This window comes from Podarcis erhardii (genome assembly GCF_964252035.2).
Source record: "Podarcis erhardii genome assembly, chromosome: 7".
NCBI classification, from domain to species: domain Eukaryota; kingdom Metazoa; phylum Chordata; class Lepidosauria; order Squamata; family Lacertidae; genus Podarcis; species Podarcis erhardii.
This window is the reverse complement of record NC_138511.1, coordinates 74,919,046-74,943,214: the sequence shown is the minus strand read 5'-3', so window position 1 is coordinate 74,943,214 and position 24,169 is coordinate 74,919,046. Positions and strand designations below refer to the sequence as shown.

General features: G+C 43.8%; 2 protein-coding genes across 4 annotated transcripts in view; both read left to right on the top strand.

Moving 5' to 3' along the window:
- Nucleotides 1-2,875, top strand: part of LOC309345912 (sulfotransferase 2A1-like) — an 8,597-nt gene extending 5,722 nt beyond the window's left edge. The window contains exons 5-7 of the mRNA XM_081869387.1: nucleotides 468-562; nucleotides 1,938-2,118; nucleotides 2,308-2,875. Coding sequence (XP_081725513.1) covers nucleotides 468-562; nucleotides 1,938-2,118; nucleotides 2,308-2,417 — 386 coding nt within the window. The 3' untranslated portion in view covers nucleotides 2,418-2,875. The remainder of the gene's footprint in view (nucleotides 1-467; nucleotides 563-1,937; nucleotides 2,119-2,307) is intronic.
- Nucleotides 2,441-24,169, top strand: LOC309345931 (sushi, nidogen and EGF-like domain-containing protein 1). Of its 3 annotated transcripts, none has more exons than XM_081869430.1 (8): nucleotides 2,441-2,571; nucleotides 16,514-16,561; nucleotides 16,827-16,901; nucleotides 17,628-17,758; nucleotides 19,822-20,103; nucleotides 21,196-21,333; nucleotides 22,978-23,288; nucleotides 24,023-24,169. In XM_081869430.1, coding segments are annotated over exons 2-8 (975 nt in total). In that variant the 5' UTR covers nucleotides 2,441-2,571; nucleotides 16,514-16,524; the 3' UTR covers nucleotides 24,024-24,169. The 3 variants fall into 3 exon arrangements, with proteins under 3 accessions (XP_081725556.1, XP_081725555.1, XP_081725557.1); XM_081869429.1 differs by lacking the exon at nucleotides 2,441-2,571 and adding an exon at nucleotides 13,273-13,923; XM_081869431.1 differs by lacking the exon at nucleotides 2,441-2,571 and adding an exon at nucleotides 13,975-13,997.

Genomic DNA, 24,169 nt, shown 5'->3' with positions numbered 1-24,169 from the left:
CTTAGCAGCACCCATAGAAGTGATGAATGAGGAAGTGGGAGGGATGGAGGGGGTGGAGATTCACTTGGGACAATGCCATTATCCAAGAGGCTGGGTTCTATAGCCTCTCTCTGTAAAGATTGAAATGAAAAAGGTCAGTAAGAAACTTTTACTTGTCTGTATACTTTCCTGGGCAACCAGCTGGAAGCCACTGACAGCATCCTGACACTGGGGCTGATGAGGGGTGTGGTCCAAGAGAAGTGGTAAAATTGCTGTCTCACCCCAAACTCTGTGTCATTATGTAGTCCAGTAACTAACTGGCAGTATCTGGATAGGATTCAGGAGTTTCTCGTTGCTATCCTGCTTTTGTTTGAGAAAAGCATTAGATGTTCCTTGCTACCTTCTTGGTTAGTCTGTTCTCCCTGAGTCTTCCTTGACACACCTCCCTACTGTTGATGCTTACTGGTGCCTCCGTTTTCCTCTTCCAGTGTCCCATGGCTCCTGGTTTGACCATGTGAAAGGCTGGCTGCAGATGAAGAAAAGGGAAAACTTCCTTTTCATCACGGTTGAAGAGTTGAAACAGGTGTGGTCCAACCTTAGCGCTCGTCCTGGAGTTGTCCACATTTCAGCATCTCCTGTAGCTAGGAAGCATGAGTCCAGCCGGTTTTCTGCTTGTAACTCAAACTTTCTAGGCATGAGTCCAAGCCGTTTTGTATTTGCCCCATTGCTTTCCCCTGGAAAACCTGCTCTTTAGCGCCAAGTCTGAGCAAACGTCCATATGGAGAAAAACCTGACTGTTGTTTGCTCCAATTCAGCTATAAACAGCGGGTTTTCCTGGGGGAAAGTGGCAGAAAAGCAGAAGTGTAGATAAGCCCATTGTTATATTCACACATCCATAGTTACCTCACCTTGTTTATTGCTTATCTATTTCATAAAATCTATATAGCACTTGATTTTTTTAAAAAACCCTCAAAGAAGTTTAGAAAAGGTTATCACCATTTTCATTTTTGTAAATTCTGGTACTGTTTGCTAGATACATTTAAACATGTGCAGTATTCCTTTCTGCCTCTCTACATGATTAATAATAATAATAATAATAATAATAATAATAATAATTTATTTATACCGCACCCTCCCCAGCCAAGACCGGGCTCAGGGTGGTAAATAAACCTAATAGGAAAGTCACTTAATGGAAAAGAGCTTTATATCATGTGCAGAGTGCCCTTCCTTTGTCCCACATCAGACCAGGAATGCCATCAGATTAGCTATTTTGTATTTATTTCAATATCTCCTTTTACTTGTATTTTCTTCAACTTCTTATTTCAAAAAAAGACTTTTTCTTTTAGGTGTCTGTGCACAGGGAAACAAATACTTGCATGAATGCCCACAGCATTTCGAACCTCACACAAATTTATTATTTTGTGCAAATCTGATAGTTAAAAAAACTTGTATCCCCCCCCCCCCCGATTTTTTTTTTAAAGTGTGCACACAGATAAACAAATAGCCTATAATGGACCTCAGTTTTCCAGAACTTGTGAAGGACAAGGATATACTAATTGAGAAGGAGTGTGGAGACACACAGCATGAAAACATTCCATCAAGCATCACCCACTAGTATAGACAGGAAGCAACAGAACGGATTTTGGAGGCATAAAATCAAAACTGGATGAAGGCAAACAAATTTGCACATGGACTCAGTGACCTAATGTGGACACAACCAAGGTCTGCTGCTGTCTCAGATGCTCCTTCGGTGCTGAGCAGGCCAAGAGGCAGTCTGAGACAAAAACAATGGCAATTTTTTTGAGAACAGGATTCTACTCTGGCTTCCTCACCATGGTGGCTGAGAGGTCAATACACCCATGGCATCAGTATTGTTAAATGCACCCTACAAACTAGCAGTAATGCCCTCTGTGTGCCTCTTCATCAGTTTCACAGTCATTTGCTTTCCCCTTCTGCAGGACCTTCGAGGGAGTGTGGAGAAGATCTGCCAGTTCCTTGGCAAGGAGCTGAATAGCCAGCAAATTGACTCTGTGGCGGAAAACCCCTCCTTCCAGAAAGTGAAGAAAGAGACTATGCCCATCTCATCTCGGAAGCGAGGAAGTGTTTCGATGCACATTAAACAGCCGCTTGTGCTGACAGGTAACAATATAGCTTATGGTGGAGTCCATAGATAAAGGCCATTAGGCAAAGGGGGCGGGGCAGGTGGAGAGTCTTTCCCTGTGAAGTGCCATTGACCAATGGATAAAGTTAATCAGGAACTGAAGCCAGTGCTGAAATAATTCTGGCTGAACATCTTTGTGGTTACGAGTCCCTCTTGTGGTCTTTCAGGGCTACCCGGGGATTGGAAGAACCACATCACAGTGGCACAGAACGAATGCTTTGACCGTTTTTATCCATCTCACATTAAAGGTGTGGGTGTGAGTTTCCCCTGGGACTGAAGAAGAACAAATGGTTGCTCTTGCTTGCTTTTTTGCATCCCCACACCCTTTTATCTCTCATATGATGCATGTCCCTCCTACCAAACCACCAGGCTGTATCGCTGCCAAATTATTATTTCTTCAGGTGTGATCAGAAGAGGCTGGTCAGTAAATGGTATTGTTGTATTGTATTTTGTATTTTCAAATATGGTATGCAAGAGGTAGGGAACCTGTGGCCATCCAGAAGTTGTTGAACTGCAAGCCCATCACACCCAACCATTGGCAATGATGGCTGGAGCTGATGGGAGCTGGAATCTATTACCATCTGGAGGGCTACAGGTTCCCCATCCCTGCTGTATGCTGTTTGTTTTTATTCTGTAATAAAATTGTATTATATCTTATTGTATCCATAACTGTATTGATGCACAGCTAAATGCATTCAATTACCCATACCAACACAACAGATGGTAATGCTGTCAGCTTGATGCTATGGATTTCAAAGTTATTTCCCAAACTGGCAGTCTCTCTCTCTCTCCCTCCCTCCCTACCCCCCTTTACAGAGCCTGTTCTGGCTGCTTTTTCCTTGTGATTGAAGCAATATCCTCTCATGCCAAAGAAACTCCTCCAGGGGGTGGGAGTTTCCTGGTAGTGAGTGATTCAATCATTAGGGTTTGGAATGGGTGTGTGGACTTCATGGTGAGTTGCCTGCAAAAGTTGAGAATGTGACACATCATCTAGATAGCTTGCTTGTTAATGATGGGGAAGTGTCAGTGGTTCAATAACCTGTGGAAGTGTAGACACGCAGTTCTGGAAGCAACATTTCATGTGTTAGGTAGAGGCTTGAAAACCAGAATCTTCAAAGTCACTTTCTCAGAACTGCTACCAGGTCCACATTCAAGGCCAATAAGACACAAAACGTTGAGAATTCTCAATGCATTGATGAAATGATAGGTGTCCGTAGGAGGAGTCTGATTTGTTAGGCATGGGGGAATGCGGGGGGGGGGGGGACAACAACGACAAACTGGGCCTCTACAAAAGTGTCAGGCTCCACTTCAACCAAATGTTGGTGTTTAAAATCAGAACACACTGAGAGGGATGCAGAGGAGATCAGGGAAACTGCTGGCCAGTTAGCTTAACATCTGTTCTGGAAAAAGTGGTGGAGAACATTATTAAATATGAAATTGTAAAGCATCTAGGAAAGGAGACAACCTGAAGGAGAACCAGCATGGCTTCTGTGAAAGTAATTCCTGTCTAATCAACATTTAGAGTTCATAGAGGAGGTCCATAACTAATTTCATAGAGAGGGTCCATAACTATATAGGGGTGATCTAGTACAGAGTGTGTATTTAGACTTTCAAAAAGCCTTTGGTACAGTCCCACACCAAAAAAAACCAGAGTAAGCTTAGCAGTTATTAGATAAGAGACATATTATTTCATGGATCTGTAACTGGTTAAGAACAGGAAACAGTTCTCACAATGGATGGATGTAAGAAGGGGTGTCTCCAAGGATCTGTATTGGTGCCAGTGTTTTTAACTTGTTCATAATAGAGTTGGGAGTGACAGTGAAGTGGTCAAGCGTTGAAACTAAAATATTCAGTATTTCAAAAGAAAGAAGGGATTGTGAAGAGGTCCGAAAGAATTGTTCCAAACTGGGTAAATGGGTCTTAAAATGGAAAATATTGTTCTATGTAAGTGTATGTACATTGAAGCAAGAAATCCTAACTTTATATAGTGGATCACTCAATGAAGACATTGACCCATTGTATAGTAGCTGTGAAAAAAGGTGAAATTCATGCTAGGAAAGAGATTGAAAATAAAACTGCCAATAGTCTGATGCTAGTCTACGGTGTGATCACATACTTTGAATACTGTGTTTTGGTATTGTTGCTGCACCTTGAAAAGGATATTGTGTAGATCTGGAAAAGGTGCAGAAAAATGCAGACAAAATGATCAAGGGGCTGGAGCAGCTCCTCTGTGAAGAAAGGTTGCTGCAGTGGGGACTTCAGGTTAGGAAAAAAGCAAGTAAGGGGAGACATGATAGGAAACAATAAAATTATGCACAGGGTAGAGAAAGTGGAGAAAGAAAAAAGTTTCTCCCTCATGCATAAACCTAAGAACCTGCAGTCTTCCAAGGAAGCTAAGGGCTCATCCAGATTTCTGCTTCTTATATTATTTTGCAGTGGCTGATGGAGAGTAAGTAAGTAAACATTCCTACTAGGGTTCCTTGCAATGTGTAGGTGACTGCATATGAGACAAATTTCCTACACAGTAGAAACATATGGATAAGTTGGCCACTTAACTCATTGCCAAAAAAGTTGAAATGCACCAGCTACTCATTCCATGTGCTCACAGTTGATAGGCAACATCAAGACCCCTACTCTTGATTTTTCAGTTATTGACCTTTAAACCAGACTTGGATAGTCCTTCAAAGAGAGGATTCCTTGAATAGAACTGACTTCTGTAAAGAAACAACCCCTGCTTCTATGTAGGATTTGCTGCATGTGTCTTGGGTTTCATCACACCTGCACAGTGTTGCAACTCAAAGAGTATGTAGATAACAACCATACTATCACAGGAACATTAGTGGTTGCTTTCTTCTGATATTTTTTGGACCTATACCGAGCCAGACCAGGAGATAAAATAGAAATCGAAAGAAACATAAGAGAAAATAAGTTGCCAGAAATTCCATATGAAAAGTTGAATATTTTAAATGCACCACTTAATATAGCAGAAATGCCATTAAACAAAAAACAAACAAAAAAAAAAAAAAGAAGAAAGGAAAGAAAAGAAAAGGAAAAGCACCAGGCCCAGATGGACTAACAGCAAAATACTACCAAAAATTTTAGAAAATTACTACAAAATGTAATGAACGAAATATTAAAGATAGGGGAAATACCAAAGACTTGGAAAGAGGCTTTTATTACTCTAATTCCACAAGACAAAAGATAATAAGTGTAAAGAAGTAGAAGGTACGTTTTACCATATGTGGTGGCAATGTAAGGTTATAAAAATTTTTTGGGAAATGATTTATAATGAATTGGAAAAAAAAGTTTAAAATAACATTTGTTAAAAAGCCAGAAGCTTTCTTAATAGGTATAACTGGAATGGATATACCAAAAGAATACAAAATTTGTTTATGTATGCAACAACAGCCCCCCAGATATTGATAGCTCAACATTGGAAAGAAGTCCCAACTAAAGAAGACTGGCAACTTAAATTAATGGAATTTGCTGAAATGGCTAAATTAACTGGAAGACTAAGAAATCAAGAAGACAACAAATATAAGAAAGAATGAAAAATGTTTATTGCTTATTTACAAAAGCACTGTAAGGAAGTTAATACAATAGCAGGTCTTTAAAAACATTTGTAATATTAAGGAGAATGTTTAAAATGGGAAATCGTTAAGGATAAAGAAATTATAGACATGTATAATATATTATAAAAGAACAAGGGGAGGAAATGGAGGGAAGTCAAGGGATCTGAATAATCTGAAAATATGGATTTAATATGGTATGAAAATGTTTTAGTTTCTATTTTCATTTTAATTGTTTTTGTATGTTATGGTTTATATGATGATAATGTTCAAATGTGAAAATTAATTAAAAAAATTATAAAACAACAACAACAACAACAACAACAACAACATGGGTCCATCAACCTCTCCAGGGTTTCAGACAGGAATCTTCACTGCCCTCCCTGCAGATTGAAACGGCGACCTTCTGCATATAAGGTCTGTAAGGCACTGAGCTATAGTCCTTCCCAACAGATCAACCCATGAATTCACAAGTATTGCTTCTACAACATTTTACTTCCATGAAAATGCAAAACAGCCTAACAGGCTGTGCTGAAAGCATAAACAACAGACACATTGAGAAAAAACTACTACGTGTCAATTGACATGAACACTCTTTTCTTCTGGAGGTTTTAGATACCAAGCTGGGTTTGGGGTGAGACATTTGGATAAAATTAAATACTTAGTAATGCTGTCCAATCTATGTTGTATTGCCCTTGTAGCACTGAAACATCTGGTGAGGACTGGATGAGCTGTTTTGATGGCTGCCAGTATTCAGTAGGCATCTATTGCAACAATCTTCAAATTAATACATTTGTGTGGACAGGCGGAGTCCCCAGGTCCCGCGCGGCCCCCCCGTCATGTGGAATAACGACTCAAGACAACGTGCTATGGGATTAAATTGGCCACAACTTTATTAAATTTCAAATGTGGGTAGACCTTGGCTCAGGCATTGGGCGTTCTCCCTCCCCAGTCCCCAGCCGGGGACCTAGGGAGCATCAGGGTCATCCTGTGGGGGGGGGGATGGGCCGGCTCTGGAGAACATATGTTCAAGCAGACATAGCCGCCCCCGTTACGCCGCCGCCGCAGGGGAGAGCAATGACGACCTTTCGGCGTACGGTCAAAGCCTCCCTTCAGAAAACCCCTTTAACGGGGAACCCTGGTATCGCCGCCGCAAATAGGAAGATGGACTAAAGGATTCTGCCCAAGGCCTGATACCGCCAAAGTTGTGAAGTTTTGCTACGGGAAAGGCGAAACCTGCCAATGCAGGGAAATTCCTTTCCGGCCCTTTAACAGCGACCTTAACGTAGCAGCGCCCGCATACCTGTGAAGAAAAATTAACCTGCAAAACCTGTGAAGAAAAGTTAACCTGCAAAATAAGACATTAACTGAGGGTGGGTAGGGTGGGAGAAGCTCTGGAGCCAAGTGAGGATTCCCAGGTAAGATCCTCCCTCTATTGTGTGGGCAGGTAATCCCTCCCCTACCTGGCCTGGTCTCCTTGGCAACGCTTCCCCCAGGTGGGATTGGACAACTGACTGAGGTAGGAGGAGACCTTCAGGTATCCCACGTGGGGGAAGGCAAAGCCAAGCCTATGCTGTTGGAGCCGCTCCAGATCTAGGGGCTGCGTGCGTCCACGCAAAGGGCGCCCCCCGTTTTAAGCGGGGAGCGGTCATTGACAGCGCCCTAAGGAACATCACGTACCCAACAGAAGCATCATCTTGCTCTCTTAGCAAAAATTCCATGTTGCTTAAGGATCGTAGAGCCAGCTATCTTCCCAAAGTGTCAGCAAGATCTTCCAGCACAGAATCACTACATAACCCCCCAAACCCCTCCTTTCACGTGAATTTGGTGACAACAAAGCGCCTTTCTGTTGCGTTGGTGCAAACCTGCAGGCATAAAAATCCAATCCTGCTTTTTGGTCACAGCTCCTTTCTAGATACAGCAGTATTCTACTCCTCACACCCTTGAACCCAGAAGATGTAATTTCTGACCCCTGTTATTTCTTACAGTAGTCAAGGCGCTATTATTATTATTATTATTATTATTATTATTATTATTATTATTATTATCATTATCATTATCATTATCATCATCATCATCATCATCATCATCATCATAATCATCTCTTTGGCGTTATGAATGGGTTATTAATAATGCTGCCACATATCCCAATTTTGTGCCTTCATTTTTATTTTTATTTTTTTTAACCCTAACCCAAAAGAAAGCTTTTATTTGGGTCGGCATTCTTTAAATATACCACAGGTTGAAATTATAACCCCAAGGATGTGAGCTAAAGGACTTGGTATCTATATGAGCTGTTCAAGCTCAGGAAGTGGTGGGTGATTTTTCACCTGAGATTCTAAAGTAGCTACTGAATGGCCACCTCTATTCTAGGCTATAGTAGTGCTATAAAAGGGGGTTACCTTTGTGGTCCCCTTCAGCTCTGCGGTTCTGTTATTTTAACCCGCTGCTCTACTCAAGATCTGTGGTACAGGTGCAACTCCAATATCCCTGGAATGATGGCCACCCAGCTTCTGCATAAATATCTGCAACACAGGACAACCCGCCATCTTCTGAGACAGCCTGTTCCACGGTTGGACAGCTCATGCCATTAGCAAGTTTCTCTTAATGGTTAAAGGGAATCTCCCTTCCTGCAATTTCCACCAATTGGATATACCTGTTAGGAGTCCAGGTTCCCGGCTTGATAACACAGTAAATGTATGTAATTAAAAAGGAGAACTTATTGCAAAAACAAGCAATTAGCTCCGGATTGCTCTAGCCAAGCACCCGGATGTTAGGATATCCCGTTCCACCTTAAGTACAGGCATGACTATTGTGTGTCACATGCCTGTTTACACTCCAGCACAGCTTGCTGAGAATTTCCGTTTGTGTATAGTTTTCACTTTTAGCGTCTTGCTTGGGACACAAAGGAGATTGGACATGTTTTTCTTTTGTCCTGCTGTACGCTGAATAAACTGCTTGTAAATATGCTCACACAGCCGTCTCCTGCCACTTCTGTTGCGTAGCGTTTACTCTGCTGAGTAGCGTGCTCTAGCTTCTGAAGCTTGAGTCACTGATGCTGCACCAAGAAGAAGAAGAAGAAGAGTTTGGATTTGATATCCCGCCTTTCACTCCCCTTCAGGAGTCTCAAAGCGGCTAACATTCTCCTTTCCCTTCCTCCCCCACAACAAACACTCTGTGAGGTGAGTGGGACTGAGAGACTTCAAAGAAGTGTGATGGCCCAAGGTCTCCCAGCAGCTGCATGTGGAGGAGCGGAGACACGAACCCGGTTCCCCAGATTACGAGACTACCGCTCTTAACCACTACACCACACTGGCTCTCAAAGACTGGAGATTGCCTGGCACACCGGCCGGTGGGCTGGAGTCAGCTGGGGGCCTGCCAATTGCCCCCGATTCCTTGGCTGCATCCCAACACCGGCATCATCCATAAGTTGACCCTTCTGATGAGTTCTTCCTGCGTTGACAGAAGATACTGAACCTGTTACCTTTACGTCTCTTGTTTTGTTTCCTGTCTGGCAGCCGTCCTATTCATCTACGTCTCAGGCTCCTTGGGTCATCTGCAGCCCCTTCCTGTGATAAAAGACTGTCTCTCTCACTTTTCGTTCCTGTCTGTGCTTCCTGAGAGCTTTGGCTGTGTTTCAGCCTGCTCTTAGCTACTGCCTTATCAGTCTGCTGCTCAAGTCCAGGAGCATGCGACGCCTGCAGCTGCTGACTCTCCTCTGCCTCTCCGTTCTTGGCTGTTTTTGCAGCCGGCTGCAAACCTTCGCTTGGAGCTGGCATATTTATGACATTACCCCTGCAACAGTGGTCCAGCCTGCTTCTAATCTTCTGAAAGGCAGATCTTTAGCATTTCAAAAAATGCAATTTAAACCAATCAATGTCTAATATAAGGGCTTCCATTCTTCTTCCAATCAATGTCTAAAATAAGGGCTACATTCTTCTGTGTCTCATGTAGTCATTGTTACTGCTGTTGAAGAACCACATCCTATTACCAGGCAATTTATTGTATTTTTTTTTTTAAAAAATGTATTATGTTTCCTTTTACTTTTGAGCTCCCTAGAAAATGTTGCTGATGTGTGGCTTTTAATTGCAATAACATAGCTCAGGAGAGGTAAGGTTGTCAGAGTGGTGCTGTGGATTATAAACATTTTTTTTCAAGACTGTCTTCATTACTCTTGTAAAGTCCCTACTCTCACTGTTCCTTGCTATTTAGTGCCTACAGAGAGTAAGTAAGCATTCCTACTAGAGTGCCCTGCAAGCTATTCCACACATTTCCTTCATGAAAGCCAGCTTGAATGGGGTGCACTGCAGACCCTCCAAGTGTCCCTATTTTCCTGGGACAGCCCCGGATTTACAGAAGCTGCCCCAGTTTCTTATTTGATCCCAAAATGTCCCACTTTTCCTTAGGATGTCCTTATTTCCATCGGAGAAATGTTGGAGGGTATGGAGTTATCTGACCTCCGAGTTATCTGAAGGTAGCCGTGTATGGGGAAGGTTTTTTTTTTTAATGCTTAATGTTAATGCCATCCAGAGTGGCTGGGGCAACCCAGTCAGATGGATGGGGTATAATAATAATAATAATAATAATAATAATAATAATACATCTCTATTTTCATCAGAGAAATGTTAGCGGATATGGGTTCTGCCCAGTACTGACCCAAGAGAGGTTGGGACCAAATAAACCTTTTAAAGGGTGAACCAGGGCAAGTGTCCATGCTGGGCCTTGCCAGGGCACCTGCCCTCCCCCCCCCCCCGAAAGTTATTTGATGATGTGCCGACTCGGGTCCTAATCCAAAAACAACAACTACTCCTACTTTTCCCACTTGAGGCCTGGCTGCCTTCCAAGGTGGTATCTGGAATGATAAATGCCACTGAGCAGACCTGGGGAATGGATCTCAAAAAAACAGAAATTGTCATTTTCAGACAATTGCAGCCACTTGGAGCTTGCAGTACTGTGCAACAATATGGGGCTCTACCCTCTTCTTACAACTGAATCCAGGCAGGTGCCAACAGATGGCTCTCCAAGGGCTTAGGGCTGTCCTGCCCCACCCAAGTCCTATTCTCTGCTAATAGTTACACAGGGATCAGTGCACCAGCAAATGAATCAGCTCCTAGCAGATTCACTGAGCCATAGATATGCACATGGGATGGGCAAACAACTTTAAAATGTAAGTGCATTGCAAGACCTGAACAGCAGGACCTTTGGAAGTCAGGAAGGAGATCGTTTTGACCAGACTCTGCCTCTCATCTTCTGAGAAACACTGGTGAAAAAGGAGAACATGAATGGATGGACACAGATGAGTCCTTACTGTGTCAGTGACCTCTAGGTCAAAATCTGATTTGAGGGGTTCTTATTTCATCCGAAAGTGGGATTCACAGAAGCAAGGCAACCCCTTGATAACCAGCTTTCAGTTTCCCAAACACTCTCTCACACCCTCTAGCATTTCTCTGGTGAAAATAGGGATGTCCTATTCCACCCCCTCTGTAATATTTCTCAGGTGAGGGAGCCTATTGTTGGGGGGCATGGTTGTGCCTCCTCAAAAAAATGCATCCAGGGCCACGCCCCCCCCCAGCCCCCTTGCAACGCCACTGCACCAGAGAGAGGTTGACAAGAGAAGTGGACAGCAGCAAGAGGGAGACTCTTTAACATGTCTATGTTAAATGAGGAATACGGTGTCAAAAATCTGTCAGTTTGATTTCTCCCAGTTTTGCATTTTGTTAATCTTAAAATTCAGTTCACTTCATAAATGTATATATTTAGGGCATTTTTTATAAAGGTATCATGATCCATACATTTTCATGAGACAGATGGATGCCAAACAACTTCCCAGTGTGCACATTTTCCCATGCAATTTCACCTAGTGCATATAGTCTTGCCAGCAAATTCCCCATAATAGAATGCATTTTTCGCACATGCACTTTTCACTAAGGTCTTATCCACACATCCTCTTGCCTTGCCGCTTTCCCTCAGGGAAAACCGTTCTTTAGTGCTCCATCTGAGCAAATGGCAATCAAGTTTTCCGTGGACTGCCATTCGTTCTGATTTAAAGCTAAAGAGAAAAGGAGTGGGTCAATTGGAAAACTGCTTGGATCTGTGCTTTCTAGGCATGGGGCAAGCCGAAGTATGGATGAGCCCTAATACAAACCTCTTCGTATGCATTATTTGGTTATGCTGCAAAAGAGAAGTGCAAATTTTGCACTGAAATGTGAACTAAATTAATTTCTTCTTAATTCCCCAAAAAGGGACCTCATTTTCCATCTCATATTGAGTTACCAGTTATTCTATCCATGGTTTCCTGTTCCTCTATGTTTCTTAGCCAGATATTTGGTGTGTGGTCGTGAAATGGAGCATGCCTAAAAAGTGTGTCACCAACATGAAAAGTTTGGAAAGTTCTGCTTTAAGAGATACAGCTGCTTCCTGGTGAAGTGATATAGATAGGATTTACAGGACTGGGCAACTGAGAGTTAGTGCATTTGCCCTGTTACTTGTTCTGTGTTGTTGTGGATGCTCACTGCTGAGACAGAGGACAATATACCAATTCCCAGGGGTGTGGCAAGATCCTGTTCCCCAATCCATATCTCCTTTTGCAAACATTTGGGAGTTCAAGCCCACTGGGATGATCATGGTGCAGAGTCCACACTTTGTATGTTCACCTAATCCTTGTTGATCTTCTCTCAGTAAAGGAGCAAACAAGAGGATCAAGGCCTAATCCACATCCGCCTTGCCCTCTCAGCAATGAGTTGTTTTCTGCTTTCTTAATTGGGACTGCTAGATTGGGGCCCTTAGAACTCCTTGTCAGAAGAACACAGGGTGGAGGGCAGCTAATACTGATTTTCATAGAGTTGGGATAAAGCACCTTGAAGTCAGGTCTTGAGGAAGGAGCTTCTTTCAAACCACACAGTCAGGCTGGATGTTTTAGGACAGAGCTGTCAATTGGTAGCTTCTCAGATTTTGGTGGACTCCAACTCCCATCAATCTCAGCTAGCATGGCCAGTGGCTGGAGATGATGGGAGTTGCAGCTCAGCAACATCTGGAGGGCCACAGGTTCCCCTACATCTGCATTAGAAGACACAGCAGCCTGTGAAACATGGTCACCTTAGTCTATAGTACAGCTTCGCTTGTGCCCTGACATCATGGCAACTGTGTTTCTTGGCCCCCACCAGTACCAAATTTAGGGGTGTGGGGGCAGATTCCCCCCCCCACAGGGTGCTGAGCCGAGGAGGTGCAAACTTGAGAATATCTACAATTGAGAAGATACATTTGGGGACTGTATGTTTTACTATACATCACAATGTTTCAATAGCTTTAAAAGATGAGGCTATTCAAAACTTTGCTTGCAGATAACTGAAGAGGTGGTTTATGGTTAAAGCACAGCTCTGGATATATTTTTACAAACTTGATTTAAGGTATTTTGTTGTTGTTGTTGTTGTTGTTGTTGTTGTTGTTGTTGTTGTTGTTGTTGTTGTTGTTTTAAATCCCATACTGCCATTTTTTAAGAAAAGCAAATATACCTCACATTACTTCACAGGCCGTGTTCTAGACAGAAAGCATGTGCAGAATGGCCAGTGTGAAGGTTCAAAAATTAAAAAAAATATGAAGACAAAAATGCACACCACTTGGCAAGAAAGAGCAAAAAAACCCCATGGTGCCCCTTGTTTGGACTTATGGAGTAAAGTGGATCTCTTTTATTTACAAAAACATTCCAAACCCATTCCACTGCAATTTGGCAAGCTTGATCCACTCTGACGGGACTCATAAATGTCACTCACTTTGTCAAAAGGGGAGAAGAGTTACAGCTGTTTTTAGATTACCCATTATAGCAAAAGGGGAACCACGGAGCTTCATTTGATACAACTCAGAACCCAAATTAAAGACTGAAGAGGGAAAAGTAGAGTGTCTGAAAACAGATCAGTAATTTTAAAATGCACAAACTCAGCTACAAGACAAATCTCGGGGCCTGCACACACCCCTAAAACATACACAATGGATTAAGAGTGGATTTAAAGCTTCCATCTTGCCATTGAGTTAGGAATCCCTCTAGGGCATCAGGCCAGGTCAGAGGGAAGGGAAGAGCAGTTGGGAGGCAGGTCAATTTTTACGGGGGAACTTGGGTGTGGAAATATTGCAGGGCTGTATATATAAAACCAGAAGGGACTCCTTAGGGATGTCTGAGCCTGGGCGACAACAGACGTGGAGGAAGAAAGGAGCAGAAAGGTAAGTGAGGTAAGGGCTAAAGGCAAGTGGAAATTTCTGCATCCTCAAGCTATCAGGAGCATGAAGACAGACAGGTGTTTTTACAAATGCACACACATAATGCGGCCAAGCTAGACATGATATTGAATGCAATTAACTTGCATGCTTTTGTTACATGAAGAGCAGCATGGGAGAGCCTTAGCAACATCTGGGACTGCAATGGATGGATATGGAGGGATGGGGGGGAGAGAGGGGGTGCGCAAAAGGCTGTACTCCTTTCCTCCCCCTGCCATGATACCAACAAAAAGCGCCCTTCCCTCATTGCTGTTTGCATTGAGACAGAAGCCTTCCTGGGCCATTTCCAGGTTATCAGCGCATCTGAAATAGCTTAGTGAATGGCATGTCCCAAAACCAGGATGCGTGTCACACAAAAGTCACATGACCCGCTTGAGATCACAGTGCTCAGAATGGCCGCCATGCTCTTGCGCAAAAAAAAAGGATGTTCCGTCCCCCCACCCCCCGGACACTTGCAGGGTATAACATGTTGATATTGGATTGCGGAGATTTGGGTTCAAATGGTGGCTCAGCGATGAGGTTTAAGGGGAAGGGGCAAGTTGTAATTATGAAGACAGACAATAGTGAGTACAGTGCATTAGCTGGATTACCCCCCCCAACCTGCCACTGCTAACATACATGCTGGCCCCATAACCCAACATTTACATGTGAGGTAGCCGTGTATAGCATCTATACATGTGAAACTGTGGACATGCCTAGGGATTCTCAGCATGAGGGAGAGACCCAACTTTTCCCGTTCACATGCAAGTGAGACACCCACACTTTGGAACTCTCCATCTGTTGACATTAGGCAGGTGCCTTCACTGTACTCTTTTTGGTGTCTGCTAAAGCATTTTTGTCCTGGGTTTTAATTATTTTTGGGTGGTTTAAATATGTGTTTTCACTGTCTTTTCAGTGGTTTTTTTTTGTTTGTTTTTTTAGTAAATCACTTTGAGGTTTTATTACAATCAAGACGTATATAAATATTGTGAAATAAATTGTCCAGCGTGCATCAATCAGAACATGCACAAAAACTGCCCGGTTATGCCATCGAAGCAGGACTTGGGGGGCAGAGGTCTATTCCCCACACAGCAATCAGAATGAGCAGGTAGATCTCCAAGCACAGCAGAGCTGGCTTACTACATTTTGAAGGCAGTGAAATGATAAACGCTGTCATCTTAAGAGGGTGATGCCTGTAAGACCATAAAGTCCAGAGTCTAAAATGACCAAATCACCACAGAGGCTCCTAAATGTGGCTGATGGGGAGAGGGGTAGGGTGGATGGGCAGTGAGCACATCTTTGGTGGGGTGGCACAACACTGTGATCCCCTCACCTGTGCTTCCAATGGAACACCCACCCACCTTCCAATATAGTGGTACCTCGGTTTACGAACTCAATCCATTCCTGAAGTCTGTTTCTTAAACTGAAACTGTTCTTAAACTGAGACACGCTTTCCCCAATGAGGTGTTCCACCACTGGTGCCCTTCCACTGTTTGGTTTCCGTTTGTAGACCGAGGTAAAGTTCACAAACCGGAACACTACTTCTGGTTTTGCGGAGTTCGTAAACCGAATCATTTGTAAACAGGACTGTTCTTAAACTGAGGTACCACTGTATATTGAGCTACCTCATTTCACAGAATGAGTCCATACCTTGTGCACTTTTGATAGTTGTTGGGAATTTTGCAATGCAAGAGGACCTCCTGATGATACCTTCCATTTTCCTAAGGTGGAAATGCTTGAAAACGCACCAAACTTTCCAATTCTATCGCTTTGATTTCTGAAAATGCTTCTCCCGCCACATCCTTTGCTTCAGAATTCAAACTCTATGGTAAATTGTTGAGATATGCAAAGTGCTTAGATAGTTAAATAAATAAATAGAATTGTGTATCAGCTATCAGACACAGGCAAATATCAGATTCTGAAATCAAACCTCTTTAGTCGAACATCAAATGCTGAAACAAAATATCACAGGGTATCAAATCCCGATATCCACATCAAGTAACTTTGGCATATATGTAAAACACTTAGGCTGTAATCCTGTCCACATACCTAGTGCTTACAGCCAAGTAAACATGCCTAGATTTGCATGGTCAGAGATTGTCTGGAGAATATTCCACATCAAGTGACGAAAATTCGAAGGAGCACTAGATTTTTCCTCTTCCAACCATTGGCCAGTTTCACATAGGCAATGGGGAAGAGTGGAACTGACAGGCAGGCCTCAGACCCAAAAAGTGTGATCCATTGTTAGGCGTTCTTAATGCAGGAAGGGGGAACCTGTGACGGTCCAGCTGTTTGCAGACTACAACTCCCCTTATCCCTGACCATTGGCCATCTTGGTTGGAGCTGATGGGAAATGGAGTCCAAAAACACTTGGAGGATCACAGGTCCCCCTACCTCTGCTTTAATGGGATGTGGGTGAGTGGGAGTGGGGGGACATACACACAACTGGGAAAAGCATCTTTCCCTCCTGCATTCATGTCTTAATTCAATTTTATATGCCCTCTCCTTTCTCCTCAATTCCTGGGATGTTGCTTGTCATATGCTGCTGCTTGGGAAGGAGACGCCAATATGAAGACTTCATTTGCCTTCCTGATACTTCTGCTAGGTAAGTTGAACCGAGGCAGCAATCTGAGTCTCACCAGAAGCTGGTATATGGAGAAAGAGGCACAAACAAGACCAAGAACAAGTGAAAAATGCAGAGAAGTGGAGAAGGCCCATCACAAATTGGAGAGCTGCTGCAAAGCCTTGCTAAATTGACAGATAGATGTGGTGAGATCCCCCAGGGGAATCCACAGACCCAGAAAGCTTCCCAGAAGAGATAGCACTCTTCTCCTGAAGACTCACCATTGTCTTTCCTTTCTCTGTTATAGGTTCAGCTTCGACTTTTTGGCTGCATGAAACAAAAGTAACAATAAAAGAAACAAAAGAAACAAAAGAAACCAACGGTAAAGTCTGACCCTCATGGGGTGTCGGTGGAGCTTTCTCCAAAGAAATAGTATTTCTAGAAACCTGAGTTATTTAGCACTGATTTAGATAATGATGGGCTGACTGAAGTCTTCTACATATCCTCCAATATTTCTCCCATGAAAATAGGGACATTCTATTCCATAACAACCATCATCTACCCTGCTCATCCAACTGGGTTTCCCCAGCCACTCTGAGCAGCTTCCAACATATGTAAAATCATAACAAAACATTAAAAAAAAACCCATTCCCTATATAGGGCTGCCTTCAGATGTCTTCTAAAGGTGGTATAGTCACATTTCTCCTTGCCTAAGGGCATACCTCCATACCCTTTAACATTTCTCTGATGAAAATAGGGACGTCCTAAGGAAAAGTGGGGCATTCTGGGATCAAATCAGAAACTGGGATGGCTTCTGTAAATCTGGGACTGTCTGTGGAAAATAGGGACAATTGGAAGGTCTGCATAAAACAACTACTGAGACCAAGATGGAGGTTCACCTAGCAAAAACTTTTAAGCAGAATATTTAGGGGGTCACTATTGTGCAAATCTTCCTTCCTTCCAGAAACTGGTAGCTGTGAGAACATAGAGAACAGTTTCCTTCCTTTTGAGGATGCTCTGTTATGCCACACAACAGCACCCCTCCCCGATTTTCATAGGTTTGTGTCAGGTTTGAGGCATCAAAGTGTTTTCTCTCCTTTCTGTCCAGAGCACCTCCTGTATCCCTATGGGGAAGCTGCAGGAGATATGAAGAACCCCACGGCAGATGATGGGACGTCCTCTAAGATTCCCATTTTGGTACCTTTCACCTTCTACGACAAGACTTACCACAGCGTTTATGTAAGTATAATCCCTTTTGGCACAAAGCAAAAATGAATCACAGGAAAGAGGAACGTGACCACTCTTCCACTTCAACCTCAAGTGTTCTGCTCTCAGGATGCCCATTATCCTACAAACTTCAATCTTCTTGTAGCCGGAAGAACAGATAGCCAATATTGTGACTAGAGGCTTATTATCTTTTGCCCTGCTCTTTCCAGGCAGAAACCAATGCTTTGAAGTTCTGTGTCAGAGCACTTAAAGGGTGGGTTTTCACAGGGAAAGCTTTGGAGCAAAAATAAAGAGTGCTTAGAGCTTTAAAGCAAGGAGGAAAGGTTAGTGTAGATAAGCCCTAGATGTCAGGGAATGCTAACATGATACACAGGGGTGTCGTCTTCTTTGGCGATCACTCGTAGCTGAGCAAGATTGTCTTCCATAAACACAGTTTTAACAGTGAGTCCATAAGTGACTGTGGAGGCCAATCCTGGATCCACACGTCCTTCCACAGTGGGGACATAGGTTTCTAGGCGGCAGTTGCTCATGGTGAGGGTTTGCCAAGTGTGTCTTCCTCTTAGCACTTTTCTTCCTTTCATCCTGAGTTTGAGCGTCTTCAAAGCCTATGACACCTTTGGTAAAGGCTGTTCTCCAACTGGAGTGCTTGCAGGCCAGTGTTTCCCAGTTGTCTGTGTTTATACTACCTTTTTTTTAGATTTGCCTTGAGACAGTCTTTGAACCTCTTTTGTTGACCATCAGCATTACGCTTTCCATTTTTAAGTTCGGAATAGAGTACAGTGGTACCTTGGGTTACATACGCTTCAGGTTACATACGCTTCAGGTTACAGACTCCGCTAACCCAGAAATAGTACCTCGGGTTAAGAACTTTGCTTCAGGATGAGAACAGAAATCGTGCTCCGGCGGCATGGCAGCAGCAGGAGGCCCCATTAGCTAAAGTGGTGCTTCAAGTTAAGAACAGTTTCAGATTAAGAACGGACCTCCGGAATGAATTAAGTACTTAACCCGAGGTACCACTGTAGTTGCTTTGGAAGACGATAATCAGGCATCTGCACAACATGAGCTCTCCAACAAAGTTGATGTTGAAGAATCATTGCTTTGACAGGAGTGTACCTAGGGGTTGGCAAGGCTGGCCCCTGCCAAGGGCTGCAGGCCCAGGGGGTGTGTGTGCAAAAACGAGCCTCTTCACTCTGACTAGGAGCCCACTTGCCTGGCCATCACTCAGGCCACTCCTTCACTGCTCTGGGTGACCAACATCTCCTTACCAAGGGTGCAAGGGAACCTAGGTATGCCCCTGCTGGTAGACAGAGTTCCCATGGACAAGGGATCTTACCTGAGGTCTTTTGACAAAGGGCAGGCTATAAATAGTGTGCATGTACAAATAGATAAATGACGCAGGACGATGCCAATCACTGACGGAGTTTCTCAGAAAGATGGGGGGGGGATGGGGGCTGAAAACCACCTGCTAGGCAATGAACATCAATTCATGCATAGGGACTCTCTGTGATCCAAATGCCTAGGCAAGGGGCAACAATGCAGGGAGGCTCACCTGGCACCTTCATTACATATCTTTTGGTGCCAGGCAAAAACGTTCCTCTTCTCCCAGGTCTTTGGCTAATTGATCGATGGCCTTTTAAACTATGTACGTGGGGGTTATTGCTTTGGTTTGTTACTATGGCATGTATTTTTGTGTTTTTATATTGTAAACTGCTCTGTGATCCTTAGATGAAGGAGGATCATGGTGGTGATGATGATGATGATGATGATAATGTATGAACCAGCTGCTGAATAGAGACTCTGGTTCAGATATGTGCATTCAGAATGTCATCAGCAGTGCAGCTAGCCTAAGCACGTGACCCCAGCAGCACAGTTTCACTTCCCAGTCATGGTATCGACCCCCTTTGCCTGTTACACTGTGCTGCTCCCAGAGTCTAGGAGCCGATACCCAGAGGATTCAGATCAGAAACTGAAAATTCTTAGCAGTGAGAAAGAAATAGCCCTTGGGATGGTTTGCTTGGGGGCACTTTAGCCTTTTGCTGTTTCTGCTTACGTTGCTGTTCTCTGCCCCTTCACAGGTCAACAACAATGGGGTGGTTTCCTTTTCTGTGCCCGTCCCAGAGTACACCCCTGAAGCCATCCCCATGGTAAACGGAAAGGCCTTTGTTGCCCCTTACTGGGCGGATGCCAACATTATTCTAGGTGGCCATGTCTATTACCGGCAGACGCAGAAACCAGAACTGCTGAGAAATGTCACCCGGGACATTAATAACTACTTCCCTCAAATCAGTTTCACGGCTACCTGGCTCTTCATTGCCACCTGGGACCGTGTAGCCTATTTTGGATCTTTGTCCAGTAAGGTAAGTCATTCCGCATTTAAATAAGAGCCTAATTGGCTCGGGCATCTTCCTTCCAGTTGGGCCTTGTCTGGGACAACACGGGCCTCTGCTCTGATACAGGCATTGGAGATCTCCGTACTAGATTACCACATAGCAGTGTTTCCCAAATTTGGGTCTCTAGCGGAGTCAGACCATTGGTCCATCTACAGTAGTTGAGTGTTATTATAGATTGGGGAAGGGGACCTCCTAAACCCTAGGAATTAAAAAATGGAAGGATTTTGATTAACTGGGAAGTGGATGAAAGAACAAAGTGCAGAGCTGTGTCAGATCAGGAATCCCTGGGCTTGCTTATGTTAACCAGTTTGGCTGGCCTAGTGAAGAGCAAATCTGTTAAGATGACAAAAGGTGTTGATGGTCCATCCAAGAGGAATCCTTTGGCCTGGGGAGACAGATGGTGCCAGGGTAAGTGGGTGTGAGGTGACAGGTAAAGGGAGTCTTTTAGCAAAGTGTTCTAGGAAGAAGAAGAGGGGAGAAGAAAGACTGGGATCCATCAGCTGAAGGCTGGCTGGGAGAGATGCCTTTGGACTCCAGGGCTGCACTACTGTGCAAGCCTCATCTGGAGTGCTTGCTTCAAGCATAACCACCAATTTTTTACTTGCATACTCACTTTTCAGAGTCACTGGAAATCAGAGTCACTAAATGTATAGCACACAAAATATCTACAGCTATCCATCGGCCTTCCCCAACATGATGCCCATTCCCATCCACCCATTATGGTTGGGGATGAAAGAAGCTGGAGTTCAAAATTAAGAGTAGGCCTTTTAGGGTTAACACATACCAGAAATAGGAACCGTTTCCCCAGGAAGCTACTCTTGAAATTAAGGTGCAAAGCAACCCTAATTTCTATAGATATTTTGCCCATCATAAGCAACTTTGTCAAAACATGCATCCCTTTCTTAAATGCATCTGTAGCACCAAGAAGCCAAATGCACATGGAAGAGCATAGCCAGCCAGCAGCTACAGAAAAGAGGGTAAGACATAGGCCAAGGAAATTGCCATGAAATTCATTGTGTGTCTTCTCAACCTCACTCTTTCTGCCTGTCTTTGCTCCAGGTAAACACCTTCCAGGCTATCTTATGTACTGATGGCCATGTTTCCTTTATGATGCTCAACTATGCAGTCATCCAATGGACTACAGGGGCAGCAAGTCAGGGAAATCCCAGAACGGGTTTAGGAGGAATCCCAGCACAGGTAGGCCCACGCTGTGACCCGAGAATTTGGTTCCAGGCGGTTCTCTCAGAAGAGCTGCTCAGAGTCCCTTATGGTGCCAGAGTGAATGACATGCTTTTTCATTCAAATCCGGGAACAGCTAGCTGACTTATTTCATTGGTCTGGTCTACAATGGTCTAACAGGCAGTGGCTGACACTGAGTCAGGCTATTAGCCCATTGAACCCACTGTCGTCTGCTCAGACTAGCAGTGGTCCTCCAGGGTTTCAGCCTTACTTGAAGATCCTGGGGATTGAGCCTGGGACTATCTGTTGCAAAGCTCTACCACTGAGCTGCAGCCCTGCCCAGGCTTTCAGGGACAGATCTTCCACACTGGCAGCTACTAGCAGGGGTGGATCTTGGGGTCTAAAATGTCAGCAGTGCCCTGTGTGATGCTAAAATTGTGCTCCATTCTAAATCATCGCTGCAGTGTCCCCTGTGGCACCCCAAGTCTCTGCTCCCACTGTTGCCACACCTCTGCTGCTATCTGTCCTTTCCAACTTGGGATGCCAAGGACCTTCTGCAAGTTGAGCCAGTATTTTACAGTTCTCATCACAGAAACCAAGCCAAAGCCATCTGGGTGCAAACCAGCAATCCTAACATGAGTTTTGCTAAGGGATATTTCTTTTTCTAAAAAAATAAAATTTTATTTGATTTTCAAGAATATAAACATACAACAAAATCTATTCCGAATCCAAATATTGAGATTACTCTGAATCTCCTGACTACACCCCATCCTTTCCAAGGGTCCTGTTGATCCTATTTTCCACTTCATATCAATACTTCTTCACTTTTTTATCTTTCTAAATTATCCGTACATTCTGTTACACCACAAGTGTGTTTAAAATCCTGCCAATGTTTTAACCTGCTTACAATGATCTTGTATATAAATTATAAACTTTCCCCGTTCTTTTTAAAAGTTCTTGTCTTCTTGGTTCCTGAACTTCCCAGTTAATTTTGCCATCAACTTGGTTTGCCATTTTTTTCTGGTCGGGGGTTGTCTCTTCCTTCCATCTTGCTAAGGGATATTTCTGACCAGGTATGGCAAAGCAGCAAATGACTGCCCTGGATATCTCACTATGTGGATGGAAAGAATGCTGGGCCAAATATCTGACAAGCAAGAAACTTGAATATTGCAGGATTGGTGAATCTTTGGCCATTCAGATGTTGCTGAACTACAATTCCCACCATCCACAGCCAGCTTGGTCCAAGTTCCCCACACCTGAGTATTGGAACCAAAGGAGAGTTTAAGTCAGGGATAGGCAACCTGTGGCTGCCCAGATATTGTTGGACTACAAAGCCCATCATGCTGCCTGGGGTGAGAGTTGGAGCCCAACAACAGCTGGAGGGCCAAGATTCCTCATCCCTGATTTAAGTACTTCTGCAGCAAAAAGCCACTTTCCTTGAGGGAGCCCACCTTAGTGGAAGTCTCTAGCAGAGCAACCAGTTTGTTGATAGCTCCTGCAGTAGTTCAGGAACCCTGTCCATCCTGCAAGTGCTTGGACTCCATCCCTGAGAGGGAGAGACCCTGGGAAGATTCCCTGGAAGTCCAAAGTGTTGTTGCTTCTTGCCACAAAGCAGCATTTGACTGCTATGCATGTATCAAGCTGGTATTGTGGTTATTTCAGGCCGGCTTCAACAGCGGCGATAACAAGAACTACTACAACATCCCTAGCTCCCGCACTCCTCAAGTCATCAACATTACAAAAACTAGCAACGTGGGTGTGCCAGGACGCTGGGTGTTCCAGGTGGACAATTTCAAACCGGCTGGAGACCCTAAAGAGCTTACGCCTAAGAAAGAAGAACCAGAAGTCCCCCAGAAAGAAGAGGACCTCCCTGAGCAAGAAACAGGACATCACAACCATGAGGACAACCAGGAGGTTCCTGAAGAACAGTCACATGTGGACAGTGATGAGGAGGAGAGTGATCACTGTGAATGGTAAGTATGTCAAGCCAAGACCTGAAGGGTGGGAACTAGCTGGCTTTTCCTGGAAGTTGACAGGAAAAAGCTTCACAGGGCATTGTATGGAAGCAGAGACCATGCCCTCAGCCACATGCCCTTCCTGCATCTCCCCCCCCCCCCAGAAGATACTGCAGAATCCTTTCACATTATTTTCAAGCTTTTGCAAAATCTCACCTTGAATGTGGTCCTTCTTACCATTTCAATATTATAGGGAAGTCACTTCCATATGTTATTTTGCAGAAACACTGGGTGAGATCCAGCTAAGTCATACACAAAGCAGATGTTCGCAGAGTAGACTGTATGGTTTTCAGCGACTGCTAAAAGCATTTTTGTTCCAGCAAGCCTACCCATTGTAGCATGCAATTTTAACACATGCTCTTAGTATGTATAATTGTTTTAAAATGACTGGTTTCATTCCAGGTTTTGCAATTTTGTTTTTAATTGATATTTTTGATTAATCTTCTAGATACTCCACAAATACAAACACTTTCAGTAGATAACCTTGAAAGAAAGACTTTGTTGCAAGTCCAAAACGATATCCCCCTGTACAGTGCACACTGTGTGTTCTGAGCTTGCAATTTCTTGCAGTATGAATGGACAATGTAGATAAGTAGGGGACAAACTCAAGCTGGGATTCTGGGGCAGGCCTTAAAATGACTTAATTTTCTTTTCAGTAAAAACAAACATCTTGCCTCTTTCCCCCACTCCAGATAAGCCACTTTCCTCAGAAGACCTTTGCTGTTGCCGTCAGAAGAGAGAGACAGCCAGGATGTAGAACCATCCCTCTGTTGCCCTCTAGAGGCCATCTGCAACTGCAGATTAATTGTAGTGTAGCAATAAAATATTAAGCTCTTCTA